Raw genomic sequence first — 20,020 nt, forward strand, 5'->3', positions numbered from 1 at the left:
GTTTTTGGACTCAACAGCAGCATTATGTCATATTTTTGGAAGTATTTTCTAGATGAGAAGAAACATGGTAGTATTTATAATAATAAAAGTATGGGAGCACTGAGTCTAAGGCAGGTGAAAGAAGTGATTTGTGTATGGTCTGGTAAAAACACAGCTGCCTGAGTGTGGCTTTAAAAATTCTAATTCTATGTTTATGAAAGGTTAATACTTAAGAAGGAATAGGCAAGGGATTTTTAGACTTTGATCTGAACATTTTTATCACTACACAGCTTGTCTTCTTACTAAGCCAAGCAAGTCCAGATGGTGTTAATTCAGAACCTAAAGTACTAAGTGAGAAGTGATTTTGAAGGTGGCAGATATGCCCACATGTACATGCAGTGCAAAAGTTTGGTTTACAATGCAGTTTGAGGCTAATGGAGGACACAAAACTGTGCTATATATGAATTATATAGTACAGTACATATTGTATCTATATATATTGATACATTTAAATCCAATCTCCTTTTAAAAAAACCCCAAACAATTGAGTCATTGTTCATAGTGTATCATTTACATCCTGTTGTAGGATGTAAAAATTAAGGATAAATTAATTATTAGAACTGTTACTACTTTCAGATGTATGCTGAGACCATCTCTATTCATTGTTTGAACGTTTCTGACAGTTTTTTTAGTGTAGGAAGTGTAGAATGAGAAGATTAGATTTTGTGGAAAGGTAATAAAATTAGAGGCTTGAGTTACCCCTCTCTATAAATAAAGTCTTTTCATGTGGACTGTTTCTAGAAACTAACCATGGAATACTTACACCATCAGTTTTGGTTTGTCATAGCAACTGGTGTTTCCCAGGAAATGTTGATTGTACTTTTGTAAAGGAATATTTCATAATGAAATAAAGCTATAATTTTTTAATGATATTTGTTAACATCAACATATCTTTATAATTTGCAGATTGCTTTTACAAAAACTTTTGTTCAGCATTATGCTTTTATTATGAAAACACTGAAGAAAAGCCATGAATCAGACACCATGTCTAACAGAATTGTGCATATCAGTGTTCAGTTGTTCAGCAATGAAGAACTAGCACGCCAAGTAACAGAAGAATGCCAGCTGCTGGATATTATGGTCACTGTTCTCTTGTACATGATGGAAAGTTGCCTTATTAAAAGTGAATTGCAAGGTAGGTTGATATGTTTGTTTGCTTCATTCTGTGGATAATAAATTGATTATAGAGAACTTAATTTTTCTTGAGTAACCATCCACCCTCCCCCAATCCCTTTTCCAAAAATGCACAGGATCTAGCAATACATGGTAGAGGCTGAGTATCAAAATTTCCTAGAAACATAAAGGTAGTTATCAAGAGTGATACTGATGTTTTATCCTTTGGTTTGTAGGGTTGTTTAGGTTTTTTTTTTGTAGGAATGTTAAATAGTTCAGAATACAGAATATTACCTTGCAGGTGCTTAATTTGTTGGGTAAAGTGCAGAAACAGCTATTTGAATGAGGAATTATATACAGAAAGTGAGACATTTATGAATTTTTAAAATATTTTCAAAGTATTTCACAAGCTGTTTGGAGTATTCAAAATTGTTTTAATTTTTCTCTCCTGTGATTGCCTTAATAAAACTTGATATAAAATTAGAGGAGAATAATTTAGTACTTTGTAAATACAGTAATTTGATCAAGCTTTTGTTTGACAGAATAGCAATTTGAATTTGAACATTGTATAACTTTTGTACATTGTGTAACTTTTTTAGTGAAAGAAACTGTCCTATTTCCACCCTCCTTGTTTTACCTGTCCTAATCTAAAAATGGTGTCACAATGAATCTTGCTGACTTTTCATGCTTTGATGTGCCTAACAGACTGCAGGCCTCTCAGCCCTCTTTATCCTATTTTGAAGCTGAAAGCACTCTCTAGACAGACAGAGTGCTGCTGCTAAATAAGTGTCATCAACTTTTGCATGAAATTGTATTTTTTCTTGCCTGAAGTATTCCTTGTCTCAGAGTCCTCTCTGTGTGTAACCTAAAACTGTGTATAGCCTAAAACAGTGACTGTACTGAAATGGGAAATCCTCACTCATCTGGCTCTTGTGTGCCCTCACTCAGCTGCACTTCAACATGAGAAGTTTTCCTGTTGCCCTACATAGATTGCTTTACAGTATTAAAAATGTTGAATATTTAACAGTTTGTATATCAAGTGATTTTTGCTGTATCAGTGCCATGTTGGTGGAATGTAATTTAAAAATTACTTCTAAGCATCTTCCGAATGTTACTTGTTGGTCAATATGGGATGGTGGTGGTGGTAATGTTCTGTAATGGATCACAAGTGCAGCCAAAAAGGCCGTGGCTGTGATTAGGCATTCTCTGAAGAAGCTTCCTGGTACTTAATGATGTAAAACGAAGCTGGTAAGTTAACTAACATCAGATATATTTGTGATAGATGTGTGAGAAAAGACTTAGCCCTGGAGCAGCTACCCTATTGTTTTCTTAGCACCAGTGATTTCTCTTAGCTAAGATACCATCATAGAATTATAGAATCTCTTAGGTTGGTCATTGGGTCCAACAGTAAACCTAATACTGCCAAGTCCACCACTGGGATGTGTCTGGTGCTTTTCAGTGTTTCCACATTTTCTTCTCACGGCTTCATGTATGAGGGCTTGGGTATACTGTAAATTGACAGGAAAAAAAAATCATAAAATACTTTATTGAGTTTTTTCCCCTCTCATATTCTCAGTGACCTTCTTTTGCAGTTCTGTGGGCTTGTATCTTGCATTTATTTCAAGTTATCACTTAGGATACTGGAAATATTGAGAAGTCTTAAAAGTCTGTGCTGGTGAGGTAAATTGAGAAGACTTCTCTTTGTGCAGCAACTGCAAACAATACGTTGTTTAGTATCTGAATGAGACAAAGTTTACAAATCCAGCCGATGAATAGGTGGAAAAGCATGTTGGAGGGGAGCAAGGAGAAAGTGAAGCAGGAATTGTGTCTGCTATGGCATGTTTATTTTGCATTGCTTACAGAACCTAATTGTTTTTGAACAGCTGACACCTGTTAGAAGTATACAGTTCACTGAGGGCATTTGTGGACGTTGCCACAAACTGTCTTCATGGAACAGAATTAACCTAGGAGTTGTGTTGATACCAACTTTGTAAATGTTACTAGTTCACCTTACCTCTCTCACATGTGGTGTGAAAGGATGAGGGGGAGAAATATGGATGCAGATGATATAACGGCTCTCTAGGAAGATGTATGTCCCTATGTTCTTGGAGACTTTTTTCCTCTCTATCAGCACATTCCTCCTAATGAACTTTTCATGGGAGAAGAATTTATACCCCCAAAGGAAAAGTTTTGGTGATGGTTCATCCTTTGAAAAACCGTCCTCGTTAAATGACATTAACCCTGGCTTGTAGAGTACTCTGAATAAGAAGCAATGCCACTGTGCATTTGAAATAACTTGGGATTTGTCTGATCTAAAGTAGATTAGGACAGAGATTCAGCAACATGTGACTGACATGGAACTCTGCAAAGTCCTTGAGCAGGTTCAGGCAGAGGTGTTACCCTGCTCTTGGACAGGCCAGAGGGAACCACTCTACATACATACAGATGGACCTCGTCAGCCAAGACTGGAGTCCCATAATAACAGTGTTTCTTTTTGGCTGTGGCTGTGCTGTGCTGCTTATGGATGATTCACTATGTAAAGGGTATTTACAAGGGTCCTTCAGTGTGTTTTTACTGGAATAGAGCCATCCCAAGGCAAGTCATCTAATGCAACCTTCTCTTTCCTAGTCTTTGATAGGCTGCATAAAAACTCTTTGTGTCCCAAATTCAATACTTTTCTCTGCTTTTTTCAGGATCACTATGCCAGTGTAGGTTTTGATCACCAGATTTCTTTTTGAATGCTGTAAGGTAGCTTGCTTACTGGGAGCATGTCAAATTCAAAATAGATTTCAGGTGTTGGTAATAAAAATTGTAATGTTTGGTCTTTTTATACTTCCTGAGAGTATTCAGAGGCACAACTGCGATGGTTTTACTAATGCAGTGCTTTTCAATGGCTGCAAAACTGTTCAAAGTATAAGTGGGATCCCACTGAATGGGATCTATATTGATGAGTCCATGATGAAAAAACAGCCTCAGGTACCAGAGAAGAACTGTTCTTCTTTTTTGCCATTTTCTCTGTGTATGTCTGACGACAGCATTACGGTACACACTAATTGTTATTTTTACATTATTTATAACTTTATTATTTATAAGTTACAACAAGAAGGGGAAAAAATAACTTTTTCTTCTTTTGTTTTGTGGTTTTTTTCTTTTTTAAATGTAGATGAAGAAAATAGTTTACATGTTGTGGTGAATTGTGGGGAAGCACTACTGAAGAATAATACCTACTGGCCCCTGGTCAGTGATTTTATAAACATACTTTCACACCAAAGTGTGGCAAAGAAATTTTTGGAAGATCATGGTCTTTTGGTAACATGGATGAATTTTGTATCATTTTTTCAAGGTATGTGACACTTATAATCAGTACTAATACAAGGATGTTTAGACAGCTTACTGTTTACGGTAGCAAAATCCTTACAATGCTGTATGTAAATATTTAATTCATTAGTATTCTCATAAGTTTGTATTCCTGGAAGAGAACAGTATATTCTAGAAAACAAGTAGATGGAAAAAAAATTATCTGATGGATCTTTGCTCTTCAACTGCTTCACACAAGACAGTCGCATCACACTTAGTCGACTGAGATTCATGGTGCAAGAATTCTGAGGTTGTACTTGAAGTACAGATCATAACTCGTGCTAGAAATGTTTTACTGGAGAAGTTCTAAATTTAAATATTGAGGAAATGAATCTGATAAATCTAGTTCTTTCTCTAAGTGTTGCTATGGAGAATTATTTTTATTACTTAAAAGAAATATTTAAAAATGGTGAGCTTCTCAGTGTTGATAAATGTTCTGAGGACCAGCACCCAGATGTACTCATTGACTAAGTGACATTCAAAGTTGAAGTTAATGTCACCTGAACGGCAAGGACTGCAGTTATTAACCAGTCTAGAGCTGTTGGTCTTTTCTGGTTTGTTTTTGTTCAAACTTTGTTGCTTGTTCTTGTGTTTTATCAGTTATCCTGCTGCTAGGTAAAATAGATTCTTACACTTTGTGGAGGTTTTTTTATCTTTATAGCTGTAAATGCGTAACACTAAAAATACTGCATTCTATTTAGCCCTAGTTAAATATTGGGTTGTATAACTCTGCTTAAATCTTTGAAGGTATGAATTTAAATAAACGAGAATTAAATGAGCACGTGGAGTTTGAATCGCAGACATACTATGCTGCCTTTGCTGCTGAGCTTGAAGCCTGTGCCCAGCCAATGTGGGGTCTTCTGTCACACTGCAAAGTTAGGGTAAGGCTAATGTTTCTTTGTCATAATTCTTGGTCTTATTCATGACTTATTCTAGAATTCTTAGACTTGAAAGGTTTTGTGTTTGAAAAGACTTGGGTTATGTTGTTTTTGTCTATCAAATAACATAAAACTTCGATCAGTTTGGATTCTGTGTATATTTCATGCTTGTACCTACCTAATTTACTGTCTCCAGTACTTGGACTACAAGTTCAGGATGTGTACAAGTCATTCCTTATGACTGTACATATGGAATAACTTTGATCTGATGAAGAACTTGATAAGGTGTCTCTGAGTCATTCTGCCTTTGTTCAGTGGGAAAGGAGATACATAAGTTGTCCTAATGGGATTATAATGTTGTGTCTGCAAACAGACAGTTCATTATGATGGGGAATGGAGTCATTTATGGGTTTGTGTAGTTTTACTATCAGTCTGATGTGAAAGCCTCCTCAGTTCTGACATCTTACGGTCTCCAGATTAGAGCAAAGACTTGTTACTATTTGATAGACTGTAAGTTATAGCAAAAACTGAATCTATCAGCTTTTAGGGGTAATTAACATATAAACCCCATTCTTTACATTTTTTTAAATGAAATACTTATATTTGAAAATCGCTTTTTGAGATGTGTGATAGTGTCCATGAGACAGTAATACCTGAATTGAACTGTGAAGTAAAAAAATGTGCCCAAGTCTACCATGTGATTTTAAAAGTTTAAGCAGGGCCTTTCTGTCAGGTAGTTCATACTGATACATTGTGAATGTATCAATTTGAGTCCACATTAGCTCTTGAAAACTGAATGACAACTTCTGGCTTTTTGAAGTATTCCTTTCTATTTTGCTTTGAGATGGGATAGTCTGCCTTTCTTTTTTAAGACCTGTAAGATTCCTTACTCCACCTGTCGTCTTGTTAGTCATGTCCTCAACCATGTTTGAATATTTTAGTTGTTCTCAAAAAATCTCAGAGTGTTCTAGAAATTTCATAGCTTAGTTGTTGTACATACTTAGTGAAAGCTGATGGATGGGAAGAGATTACAGCTCGTAATAGGGAAATGCTGCAGAACCTGACCCCCTTGCAGAGGGTGGGGCAACAGGATGGGAGAGTGGCTGCTGTATTTGCTGGTGAGAAAAGGTGTCTGACTGAGCCAGTTGCCATTTGCTCAGCTTCTGGCTGGCCTAAACACTGCTGGCTTTAGCATAAGAAGCGTGTCACAGACACCCTGAGAGCGTGAGGCAAGTCTGGAGTCTGTGTTTAGGGGGAAGGGAAGATTAAAGGAAAAATCTGTTAAGAAATGAAGCTTTACAAGGTCTGCTGATCACAGAGCAGTTTGGTTTAGCTTCCCTTCTGCCTTCCCTTTTTGCACATTGCTGCTTCTCTCTTAGAGGCCAGTGTACAGCTCTAGACTTGAAATACATGATTTAACCTGAAATATAATATAGTTTTATGGCATTTTTATAGAGTTACATCATACAGTCATAACAAGGTTTGCTTACTGTTAAAATGTATGCAGTATTGTGGTATTGTATTCTCTTAACTGCAGGAAACACAGGAGTACACGCGGAATGTTGTCAGATACTGCCTTGAAGCGCTTCAGGACTGGTTTGATGCTATCAACTTTGTAGATGAGGTAAATATCCTTAGTGAACCTAAGCAAATTACTGTGAAAATCTGATTAAATTTCAAAGGTGATACACTTCCTGCCCCCCTACTCTCCCCTTAAATTAAGTCATTGCTCAAAGTAGTGATCAAAAAAGGATTGCCTTGCTGAAATTAGTTTGTACTTAATAGTTGCAATGTTGTATCCTAGGATCCTGTATTTGTAGAGTCTTGGTGACTTAGATTTGCTAGTGCAGTCTTAGGCTGTGTGAGTTTTAAAAGGAGTGCTATTGATAGGCTGCTGTTGTGCTGAATGAAGAGCTGAAGCAATGGCCAAACTGAAGTCCTGTTGTGCTGTGGTAGTGGGGAGCAGCTTTGCCAGTTACCAGGCAATACTCAAACACCTCAGAGTGCCAGTGGCTTCTGGGGACTTAGAGAGAAACTACAGCTGTCTAAGGGGAACTTGAATAATCAGAAGGCAGGGAAATGAAGTAATAGTTAGTGAAAAGTAAGTCAATCAAGTGAAGACATGCCAAGATGCTGTCCTTGGTGGTTGTGACAAAGACATTTGTAGGTTTGTTTTTTTCAATATATTATATTAAAATACTTTTATTTTACTTTCAGCCAGCTCCTAACCAAGTTACTTTCCATCTGCCGTTGCACCGTTACTTTGCCATGTTTTTAAGTAAGGTAAGCACATGTTGTTGTAGTTACACAGATGGAGATTCCCTGTCAAATGTGATCATTCAGTACACTGTGTACTTTTGTTTCTAGGCTGTCAAATGCCAAGAACTAGATCTGGATACTATCTTGCCGGATCAGGAGATGCTGATGAAACTAATGATTCACCCACTTCAGATTCAGGTATAGACAGACTTCTGACTTTGCAGATGTAGAAATACACTCAGAAAGAATAGTTGCTGTCTTATTCTTTTAACCCCAGTCATTTAAGTATATTTAGAAATATTTAGCAATGGGAAGCATGTCTTAATTGTGGAATGTCAAATTAAAGTATATGTGACAATAATAACTAGAAAATATTGAGTATAGGATAAACTTTTTTTTCTCCTTCATATTTCCAAAATTAAATATGTGGCATTAGTTATCATATTCTGAGAGGTACATAATAATATTCCCTACAGCAATTCCAAAAGGGTAGGAAGAACCAACCCTTTGAAAACATAGAACTGTTATGTGAATAGAATGGAGTGCAAGTAAAAAACACCAATCTGAAAATTTCTAATTTCAAACTGAGAGTTCAAGAATGGATGCACCCTGCAATATTCTTTTTTACTTACAAATTTGGATTTATTTGTATGTAAGTGGCAGTGAACAGTATTTGTAATCACTGCTTTTAGATCTAACCTCTGTACAACCACAATACCTTCATTTTTTGAGTACTTCTCATATATAAATCACTTCATTTGGCTTTGATTACTTTTGTTGTCTGAAATGTGCTCTGATATGAAAGTGTTGTATCTGTCGGATGTCCCTGATCATTGCAGGGGGGTTGGACGAGATGACCTTTAAAGGTCACTTCCAACCCAGACTATTCTACGATTCTGCAAGGAAGCTGCAGAGAGATTTTTACAAGGACATGTAGTGACAGGACAGGACCAATCGCTTTAAACAGAGAGAGGAGTTTAGGTTAGGTGTCACAGAGACATTCTTTACTGTGAGGTGGTGAGGCACTAGAATAGGTTGCCCGTAGAAGCTGTGGCTGCCCCATCCCTGGGAAGTGTTCAAGGTCAGGTTGGATGGGGCTTTGAGCAACCTGGTCTAGTGGAAGGCATCTCTGCCCATGGCAATGGGGTTGGAACTACGTGATCTCCAAAGTCCCTTCCAACCCAAACCTTTCTATGATTTTCATATTTCTGTAATCATATTGATGATCTATTAACACTGAATTGAATAGCTGAATATCCCTGATATATTTATAACTTTTCCCTGAACAGGCAAGTCTCTCTGAAATTCACAGCAACATGTGGGTTAGGAATGGTCTCCAAATTAAAGGACAGGCCATGACTTACGTGCAGTCCCATTTCTGCAATTCCATGATTGATCCTGACATTTACTTGCTGCAAGTAAGTTATGTTTTCTGAGAAGCCAAGCTAATACTGTTTACCAATAAACTATCGAATTAAATTAATTGAATTAATTTATTCTCTTTCCACAGGTCTGTGCCTCTAGACTGGACCCAGATTATTTTATTTCATCTGTTTTTGAAAGGTAAGGTTAAAAGGAGAATGGTCTTGTTCAATGTTGTGCTAACTGTTGTCTAATTTATACCATGTGGTAGAAAAAGTGCATGTCTGATCCATGTCTTCAGTGGTACAACTCTGCCTAGCCAAAATTAACACTTACCTAAGGGCTCTACTGAAAGAAGTATCTCTTGATTTTAAACAGGATTGGATTTTGATTTACAGTGCAGTAGTGAAGCTCAGACATTTGTTTTCTGAGCATCTTTAGGGTTTTTTAAGTTTTACACATGTTCATATGCTGGGATATTCCAGCCTGAAGAAGTACATAAATAGAGCTGCAGTAGTGAGAGTCACAGAAAAGATGTCTGCTTTTTGGGGAAAAAAAATAAATCAGGGTTTGAAAACAGATTAATTTTCATTAACTTCTGTTAATGAAACTTAAATGTAAGGTGTTTTCATAAGGAGTGAATATCATTATAGCACATTCTGTAGATAAAAATCTAAATTTAAAAAGAAGGCTTTCACGTGATTTGTTTGCGTGTATTTCATTTTGTATTCATTTAAGTTATTGTGAATGCTATCCTGAGTTTATTATTAGATTCCATATTTGTGTTTTAATGTTGGAGAATAATGTTTCTGACTTTACATTTTGCTGTGTAGATTTAAGGTGGTAGATTTATTAACGATGGCGTCACAGCATCAAAATACAGTTCTTGACTCGGAGCACGAAAGGTCCATGCTGGAAGGAGCCTTAACATTTTTGGTCCTTCTGTTAAGTCTTCGTTTACATTTAGGTAAGAATCACTGCCTTAGGAATACTGGTATGTAAATAACATTAAAACATGTTCATTTATATGCAGCACTTAGTAGCTGCCTTAAAGCTGATCAACCATATAGTAACCTAGAGCATTCAGCACTTGGTTTCTTCTTTGCCAGTTACTTCATTTTAATCACTTATGGATTAGAAATAGATGGAATATAATGGAGAAAAATGGCTTTAATGGAAGTGGGTAGTTTGTGTAGGTGATCACATAAAGATTCTCTCTCTTTTCCAGAAAGATAGCAGTTTTAGTTTGTACCTGTCTGTTCTGAGATTGTCTTTCATAACATTTGCACTCCCCCTTTTTTATCCTGTATTTTTATAGCACCGTATCATTACTTAATATTAGTTTGTATCAAGTTTGACATGCTTTTAATGTCAATTGAAAACTGAATGTGTATTTTAAAATTGTGCTGTTTTAATGGCTTTTTGAATGTTATTGTTCTAGGAATGACAGATGATGAGATCCTCAGAGCGGAGATGGTAGCCCAACTCTGTATGAATGACAGGACACACAGTTCATTATTGGATCTCATATCCTTGGAATACATTAACTAATGTGCATGAATGTGAATGACAGGTGCCTGCATAGTAGTAGGATTTTGAAGCTTGAACAGTATGTTTTTAGCTTACGTAATTAAAACAAATTGTGTAAAGGTGTGTTTGCACAGACTTGTTGGCAAAGGCATTTGATCCAAATTTTTTTTCTTACAAAATATGCTATACTTTTTAATAGTTTAAGTTAGTTTTGATACAAAATGCTGTACTGCTCTTTTTATTATGTTTTTAGCACTGCAGAAGTCTTCTAGGTGTGAGATAAGAAGTCTGTTTTCCGACGACCTTGTGGAAAGTTTAGCCAAGCGTCGCCTTTATCTGGGTTTTAACCTTCCATTATTGCTACTTTTATGCCAGTATAAAAAGCAGCCAGTCTACACTATATTTGCTTTTGCTATCAGTAGCCGAAAATGCAAATAATAGTAGCAATCCTGCATGTTGCTTTAACATTGGAGTGAAGTGCATGTGTTATGGGGGAAAGGATAGCAAACTCCAGGAACTCCTCCTGCACAGGGATACTGTTCATACTGTGAGCTGTACAGACAGCTCACTACAGATGTGCAGGTTTCACTGCTATTAGTGTCTTAGGTTCTGTAGGCAAACGGAATAGCTTGCCATGACTGCATGAAAGAGCTTGCAATCCAGGGATTGGCACTGAGCAAAATATTAGGAATATAAAGGTAGGAAAGGAGGAGATCAAGAGTTACAAATCTGTAATAAGACTTATTAATTGTTGTGATATGCCCTAGTAACTCAAACATTTAAATGTGTAAAATAAGTGATTACCTAGAATGATTCACTTAAGTGAATCACTTAACTATGTAAAGTAAGTGAATCATTTATACAAGCAATCCCTTTTCACTAAGCAGAAGTTTACCTATTTGTAAGTGCTGCTTGTGTTTTGGAGTAGTGTCAGTAGGTTTATATTGCTGCCAAAAATGAGAACTATCCAATCCAAGATGCAGAATTGCTTTTTGTGTTCATGGATCCTGAGCTATTTACTTGCTTTTTTTGCACTTAGCTGTAAATGCCAAATATTCTTCCTATGAAGAGAGACAGAATGTTTGTAAATAAAGGCAAGTGCAAAAAATTTTATACGCTTAAGTTAGTGGGGTTTATTTCTCATTAAGTACTTAATGTCTTGAGCCAAGCATATAGCAGTTGTCTTGCTTTAAAAAGTTTGTCCTAGGAAGGGGGCTTTGATTCTCTTCAGTCACAGTTATGGTTCCTAGCAGCTGGAGCATACAGACCTCTTGTGGTAAGCACAGAGCACTGCTGAAACGTGGTGTGAAAGGAGTGACTGAAAATGTCAAGAGAGGAGTAAAATGGCTGTGGTCTGCAATGAAGTTAATTTTGCTTTCCTTAACACAGATGTTACATTCCAGAAAACCCCAATCCCAAAAGTGGTATTATTCCAGGAAGCTTAAGCTTTGAATCAGTCCTGTCAGCTGTTGCTGACTTTAAAGCTCCTGTTTTTGAACCTGGAGGTTCCATGCAACAAGGAATGTATACACCTAAAGGTATGGTAACCGGTGTTCCTTTGCAACATACTCAGGGGTAAGATGCCTGATCAGTGTTTGTTTGGTTTTGTTGTTGTGGGCTTTTTTCCTTAAAAATAACCCAAACCCAACCTACCAAATGATGTTAAAAACCTCACTCCATCCTTCCAATAAAAAAGCCAAACCCGCTACCACCACTAAAACCCCACAAAACTTGTTTGACTTTTTTGTTGCTGTCTGTTTCTTAATATAAGAGCATTACTAAAGACCATCAATAGTCCTTAATAAATTAATTTTGATCTAGGCTGAAAATGAACTTTCACATTACTCAGGTATCCTCAGAAAACAAGGGGAAATGGAGAACTGAAGAATTTTTACTGATCTGCGTACTTAATCATTCATGTGATTTAAAAAAATCTAATCTTCAGTAGAGTTTAGAACTGTTGGCACCGGTGAGATGTTCTTTGAATTTCTTCCCATTTTGATTAATAAAGATACCGTGATTTAGTATCCTGTAACATTTTTCATGGTCAGTCGTGAGGGTCTAGAACAAAGTTCAGGCTAAGCTGGGTATAGAATACTCTTCTATAATTCTACAAAGAATACAGTGCAGAAATGACAAGTGTCTTCCCCTGACCAACTTGTCATCTAAATTGGATTCAACACAGCATTGGTATATCAAAGGAGTGAAGGAATTTAAGAACTTAGCTGTTCCTTGTCACTGAGCAGATAAACCTGTAGGGATCTGAAATGCTCCGTGTGCTCTGGTTGTGCTTCAGCTGAACGGGGTTTAAGTCCTTCCTTCCCCTGCGTACCTCCCTTGAAAACTGCAAAGATTGGGATTCCACCAATTTGAATATTTTGTGGATAATTTTTTTTTTTTGGGGGGGGGGAGGCAGGGCGTGGTGGGGGTGGGCAAATGAGTTATTGTAGGAACTAGTACTGTAGTAACTTGTTTGCAGCTTTTATACTGTGAGATTAGTCAGTAAAGCCCTTTTATACAAATTAACAACTGGTGAAATAATTTTGTGAAACCAAAGTTTTGAGAGTTGATCCATCCTGGTTCCTTGATGTGTAATTAGGCAGCTTAACACCTATGTATTTAAAATAACTTTGTTTTAATGTTATGTAAACTGCATTTCTTTATGTCATATCCCTTTTCTGGAGCTTGTGAAATGCTGCTATTTTTCATAACAGTGTGAAGGAAAAAATGGATTATGGTATTTTTAATTATAGAACTTTATATTTAGGGAATCTAATGCTAGACTACAGTATTTGGGGATTTTTTTGTATTTGGATTTTTTAAAACTTTAAGTAAACAATTTATTCCAGAGGAAAACTGTGTTAAATATCTCATTTATAGCAGTAAATACTGAAGTAATTTGTAACACTATACAAAATATCATCATCTTAGAGTAATAAAAAAAACTGAGAAAGCTGCTTCAGGAATAAAAGCTGGCATGGTTTCTTTACATTCCCTCTTAAATGTTCATATTCTCTGTAAGACTATGTAGGCTTTCGAAACCTTGGCTTTTAAGAATCGTAATTTGTGGCCTGTCACAGTTAAAGCAAGTCATGTTGAGATCCATTCCGTCTAATCTTGTTTCCCTAAATTTGAGGGAGTGAAATCTGCTTTCTATTTGCAGATCCCTAGATTTTGCTTCCATTAACTATCATTAAAAAAAACCAAAACCAACCAATCAAACAGAACAAATCAAATTCCAAAACCGTGTTCTTCCTATTCTCTGTAGATTGGTGTGCCGAAGGTGACTTGTGTGTGTGTTTCCAATATTCCCTATATGGCTCCACCGCCGAGTACTTTCTTCTCATTGTGCATTAGCAGCCCAAACAAGCTTGGTGTGTGTTTCAGACTGCAGTAGTTAACTGTGTCCAGGATAAAAGGATGTTTTAGGAGCTAAATTTGATCATATTTCATATGTAATGGAAACTATGCTAAGTGTTCTTTCTCAGCAGCATATGAGGATATCTGTAGAGCTGTAGCTAGCAGGGGTTAATATATAGAGTATAGACCATTATATAGGAGTATACGCCACTTGTCTTACTGCCTGGGGAAAATTAATCTCAAAAGTGTGGCAAAGCTGCTTATTTTTGTCTGTGAAAAGTTGGAAGAATGTTGTAAGCACTTGTGTTCTGTTATTCCTGCTGGTGGAGCTAAAATTCTGTGTCTGATGGGTTTTTCCCTCCATTTGGGGTCATTGAATCTTGCCTTCATATTGCTGTGTTATGAGAGCTAAACACTTCAAAACAATTAATAGAATGAACATCTTTTTTTGACTCTAGATTGGAAACCTAGTTTTGTTTTTTAGTAACTTGTACATAGGGAAAAAAAGGCAGTTAAAATGGATCTCTTTATAGACCGTTCTGTGTTTACCCTGATCACTTTTCTGTGGTTGCTCTGAAAAGCCACTCCTGATGTCACTTTCAAGCTACTAAATTGAACAGATGTAACCTGAACTTTAATGCCAAAGTAATGCATAGGTATTAGTTAGAAAACAAAGGCATATTTGTGAAAGACTGATCACAGATACCATTTGATACGAAACTTGATCATTTTCAAGACTGAACAAAAAATTGTGCCGTTGAGGTCATTTGTTTCACTACATTTAATGGTAAAATATCTACCTGCTAACTGCTCTGCAGCCTGTACTTCCTGTTTTCAAGAGGGCTTGTGCCTATCATGTACCAAGTGAAAAATAATTTAAACCTTTTCTTACATATACTTGGAAATGAAAAAAAAAAAACAGAACAACATGTGCACAGAAGTAGTGTTTTGAGGGTTGTTTTGGGGAACTTGTTCATAGAAAAGAACTATTGCCTTAATATAGTGGGGTTTTTTGGTGTTTTAAAACAAATCAAAATTTCACAAGAAATATTTTTTATATCGATAGTGATAATAATATAGTAAGTATTACTAGAGTTATTAAAAATTGCTGTCGTTTGCTGAAATAATTATGTCATAGAAAAGTCACATAATTATGGCTAGTTAAGAATAGACTCTTAGAATAAGATGTAAGGTCTTTAAAGAGAATGTTAACACGTAATTTCTTTTAAATAACAGCTGAAGTTTGGGATAAGGAGTTTGACCCCGTCATGGTAATACTTCGAACAGTTTACCGGAGAGATGTGCAGTCTGCAATGGACAGATACACAGCATTGTAAGTTGGATCATTTTTAGAAATGTAACATCATATTGTTACTCCTTGCTCAACACATTTTTTATTTTCACTGTCTGATAATGCTAATCATTTTATCAATGTTTTCGGGACCCCCAGATTTGTCCTGGAGTAAATAGTCTACAAATTTACAGGCAGTATCAGGGTTTTGGTTATTTTAGTCTGTTATTCTTCCATAAATGTTTAAAAATACATCTGAAGTGCCACAGAGAAAGCAGTGAAAGTTGTTACAGCTAAAATACTTAACCAAAGGTAGTGTTTAAAAATCAGTTACAAAGTATTGAAAGCAGCATTATCTGGTTTTATTTATTTTACACTTAGGTACATGAAGTGCAATATTTCAGTGTCCTGTGTTTTGTAATTGTATTGAAGACAATCTCCTTTTTTCCTGTGTATTCACTCATGACAGAAACCATAAGTGAATTAATTCTGATGTACAGGAAAAAACACTGGTGAAACTCTTTCAGTTCTGACAAGCAAGATGATATAGTCTTAATTCTGTTCCTTAACATTCCACCCCTTACAACTGTGTACTCTTACAGAGTTGTATTTCAGCTGATTTGTCCTTTATTTCACACCTTGGGAGTAAAAATCAATATTAAAACCCCCTTATAATAAATGTAATTAAATAATCCTCTGCCCCTGTGGCGAGTGAGGTAGTTTTCTCCTAAATAATTGCATCATGTATTGCACTGGATTCCACTTATTAGAAATATTGGTCCATGTTGAACTTAAAATTTAATTTTAAAATTCACAGATATGATAGCACTGATTCTGTCAACTGTAGCTAATTATGGCTAGCATTTCTTTGTATAGCCTGTAATCCATTCCTCCCTGTGTGAGGTTTCTTTATTGGATGACCAACGTGGTTTTGGGTGCAGCAAAGTTTTCTCTCTCCTGTGTGCCTCTTAGAATGAAAATGGAATGCCTAAATTCCTGGCAGTAGCTAAAAAATCAATTAACTTTATAAATAAAGACCATTTACATCAGTGGTAATGCACAGAAAAATAACACTGGAGTCAGTTTGTTCTTTTTGGAATGCTGCTTAAATATATTAAATGGCTTAGAAATGCTTATCATCATAAAGTCAGTCTAAACAATAAGAATGCAGGATAATTATCTATACCGGTGGCAATCGTCTACATTATTGCAGTGTAGATTTGCCATATTGCAAGTATAGAAACATGATTTTCAACATCTAACATTTGTTTCAACAGTTTAAAGCAAAGTGGTAAATTCCCTGGAAACCCATGGCCTCCATACAAGAAGAGAACACCACTACACCCAAGTTACAAAGGTCTCATAAAGCTTTTGCACTGTAAAACCCTACACATCGTGCTCTTCACACTTCTTTACAAGGTACAGTCATGATTCTCATGTCCCGTGTTTTACTTCCACATTTTTTACTAAAGTCCTTAGAAGCATGATTTTTAAAGTTTACTTAGAGTAGTCAGGTTCAATTTTTGGTTTATTTGCTAAGTCCAGTATGAGTTTTTTCCTTCCGCTTCCATTATTTCATGAATGATTAAATCATATATGCACCCACTGAGTCAGGTACCCAAGTGGATGAACAGTCCTCCTCTACTTTGAGGAACACCGTCTTAGCCATCGGAGTTGTGATTTGAATTGTTGTTCCGTGATGGTCTCAGGGAGCACAGTGGCATGAGTGATGTTCCTTTGGCCCACACTGCAGAGTTTTAAGGCATCAGCAGCTTGTTCAAATATAAACAATCTTGGTGATTTATATCCTCAAGAGCAAATAGGACTCATTACTACAGTTGGTTCTGACGTCACTGCCCGGGCACATTCTGGCTTTTGATAATGTTATAGCACTTATTTTTTAGGGCCACTGATGTCTTTAAATTGTCTCTGTACTTAGGAAGTGCTGCAGAGCCAGACGAGGGACTCTAAAAAGGGCTTTGACTGAGTAGTGCCATTGCTGGGCAGACCTGCCTTTTGTGCTCTTTTAAGTGCTCTCAGCATCCCTAAAACTATTTTGCTTCCCTGTTAAGCTTCTCTTGAATAGAAAATATCTGTTGTAATACAGGAATGCTGCTGAGGGAAAGAAGAGCTTGGGATTATGTAGAAGATTAATATTTTGATATGGAACAAAAATGGAGACTGTAGGGAAGGAATGCATTATCTTTTACTGTCTTGCTCATTGGTTCTTTTTTGGCTACTTTTTCTCTTATTCCAGTAGGAACCATCAAGGGCTTAAATCTTGAGAATCTTAACATTTCTAGGTTGCTGTTTTAGCTTAAATGTCAAATACTTCCCTACCAGATTTATGGATGGTAGAAAATACATAGTGATTTATCCTGTGAGGTTGGCTTAAATGATGTCTGGTGTATTTGTGAAATGTTGCCAATTTATGACAGCCTTTATTGTATCTCTTGACTTTTGGGACTTCCTATGGAAGAACAGTAAACTACATTTGATGAGTTTATTTTTCAAAAGTGTTGGTCAACATGACTTTTGATTCTGACTGGTACAATTACACATGCTCTTCATATTAAGATAATACTGAGTCCCCTTTTTAATTAAATAACCTCTATAATCACAAATTTGTTTGAGTTTGATTAAATGAGCTGCTCAAAAACTTTTTAGAAAAACTATTGTAAAACAATGGGTTTTTTAAAAGATGTTCTCTCTTTGGTATTTGTAACGGGTTTATCTACTTAGGAAATTCGTCCCATTCAAAATGAAGTCATGTCTAAAACTTGGTTAGGCTACACTCTAAAACTGTTTATTTTTATAGTAACCTGTCTACAGTGAAATCTTAAACATATTTTCTCATGCACTTCTTTTTGGTCACTTTCAAGATTTTACCGTTTTTCTTTTCTTTAAATCAGAATATTGTCAAGAGGAAAGCTATCCTGGTTTTTAATTCCGACAGCACTGGTTCTTCCTCTCAGTGCATTAAGAGCTGTGTTAGAAGAAAGATACGGGCATTTATTAATACAAAGATAAGGTTGTTTATTATTTGTAACTAAAAAAGATGATGTGCAGGTTGTTGTGAACTGAATTCATGTTGACCCTCTGGCATTCCCAGTTATTTAGGCATGGCTTACAGGACTGGGGCCTTGTGAGGCCTTGTGGTGATGGATCCCATGAAACAGGGAGGGAAAGCACAGAGCTTACAATAGTGGGGTCTGTGCAGCTTCACCTGCCACTCTAGAGTTAAAGTAAATTGCAGCTTGAACTACTAATAACTTACAAGCTTTTTCTGACTGGAAAGATGTAAAACTAAATTTGGCATTTTTGGTGATGATAAAAGGTTAGGTTTTTTTCTAAAATTCAGAATAATTTTTAAACAACTTAAAAAAAAACAAAACAAAACAACAACAACAAAAAAAACCCAACCAAACAAAAAAACCCTGAAGAGTCTAAAATGTATTATTCAGAACACTTTTTTTAAGTTGAGATATATTGAAGCTTAAATCTTCTAAGATGTGAATGTTTTTCTCCCTAGATATTAATGGATCATCAGAATTTATCAGAGCATGTGCTTTGCATGGTTTTGTATTTGATTGAGCTGGGGTTGGAAAATTCTCCAGAACAAGAATCAGATGAAGAGGTAAGAATAAAAACCATATTTCTCATTAAAATATAAAGGTATTGTCTAATGATCCATTATTTTTAAAAAATATTTTACCGTAGGAGTTAGAATAAAATACCTGTATTTATTTATACAGGGAACAACTAAAAAAAAAAAAACAACACCTCTGCCTCCCCAAAAAAAACCCCCAAAAAACCCCAAAAAACCAAAATAAGCAAGCCCAAACAAACAAGCAAACAAAAAACCCCCCTCAAATCTCCATATTGTATTAAAGAAGAATATGATATCTTGTTATATTTTTCAACAGTTTCTGTGTATATTTACAACCTGACAACACAGATTGATTATATGGTTACTACTCTTTAAATTAGTACTTGAAATTGTGTTAAAAAAATTTATTTAGTTTAAAAATCACTTAAATTTTTAGATTTTCAGTGGAAACTTTTATTGCTAAAGGTCTATATCTTCTGAAATATGTGAATTAGCCAGAATTTTAACTCTACTTTTGAAGAGAATTTGAATATAAAGAGCCATTTTTGTGATTCCAAATTCCCTTATGTTATCTGACTTCCATAATTTTTTTATGTTTTATGTTACTGTTATGTCTAAGGATTTTCCACATTTTTTTTCAGAGATTGACTTCTGTATAGTTCTGATTTTTTTGTAATTATCTTAGACTGTACAGCTTTGGATTACTCTCCAGAGCTCCTTCTACTTCTGCTACCTCATGCTAATGGCTGTATTTGATTATATTCAAATCAAGTATTTAAATTTATGTATTTATCAGCCCTGTGGTCCTCATGGTAGGCATCAGTCATCATAATTTTTAAGAGATATATTTGCTTCATTGAGTTACATGATGTTCAGCATACTGTTCCTATCTCATGGAGAGATGACGGCCTCTGTAATACAGTTATAAAAGCAACACAAATTATTTTAAAACAGAAGAGAAAGTATATTATGGGGTTTTTTTAATCATTTTAGGAATCTGCAGGTGGACAAGAGCGTTGCCACGATAGTTGGTTTCCAGGTAGCAACTTGGTTTCTAACATGCGTCACTTCATTAACTATGTCCGAGTAAGAGTACCAGAAACTGCTCCAGAGGTGAAGAGGGAACCACCTGCAAGTACGAGTTCCGATGGTTTGGCTTCATCGCAAGTAAGTAACATGCAAATGCTAGTCCTTTCCCTACGTTAGATTAAGTTATTGCCT

At 35.9% G+C, this 20,020-nt stretch overlaps 1 protein-coding gene across 4 annotated transcripts in view; it reads left to right on the top strand.

The window, feature by feature from the left end:
• UBR3 (ubiquitin protein ligase E3 component n-recognin 3) overlaps positions 1-20,020 on the top strand; it is a 108,917-nt gene that overhangs the window by 27,458 nt on the left and 61,439 nt on the right. For all 4 annotated transcript variants that reach the window (XM_027911537.1, XM_027911538.1, XM_027911539.1 and 1 more), the window contains 15 exons: positions 946-1,174; positions 4,316-4,495; positions 5,257-5,390; positions 6,925-7,011; positions 7,605-7,670; positions 7,755-7,844; positions 8,936-9,064; positions 9,157-9,209; positions 9,842-9,975; positions 10,450-10,535; positions 11,935-12,076; positions 15,135-15,231; positions 16,467-16,608; positions 18,722-18,826; positions 19,793-19,966. In XM_027911537.1, the coding sequence (XP_027767338.1) occupies positions 946-1,174; positions 4,316-4,495; positions 5,257-5,390; positions 6,925-7,011; positions 7,605-7,670; positions 7,755-7,844; positions 8,936-9,064; positions 9,157-9,209; positions 9,842-9,975; positions 10,450-10,535; positions 11,935-12,076; positions 15,135-15,231; positions 16,467-16,608; positions 18,722-18,826; positions 19,793-19,966 (1,848 nt within the window). The remainder of the gene's footprint in view (positions 1-945; positions 1,175-4,315; positions 4,496-5,256; positions 5,391-6,924; positions 7,012-7,604; positions 7,671-7,754; positions 7,845-8,935; positions 9,065-9,156; positions 9,210-9,841; positions 9,976-10,449; positions 10,536-11,934; positions 12,077-15,134; positions 15,232-16,466; positions 16,609-18,721; positions 18,827-19,792; positions 19,967-20,020) is intronic.

The sequence above is a fragment of the Empidonax traillii genome, unplaced genomic scaffold (assembly GCF_003031625.1).
Source record: "Empidonax traillii isolate 1590-97213 ecotype Southwest subspecies unplaced genomic scaffold, ASM303162v1 scaffold33:size3420811, whole genome shotgun sequence".
Lineage (NCBI taxonomy): Eukaryota > Metazoa > Chordata > Aves > Passeriformes > Tyrannidae > Empidonax > Empidonax traillii.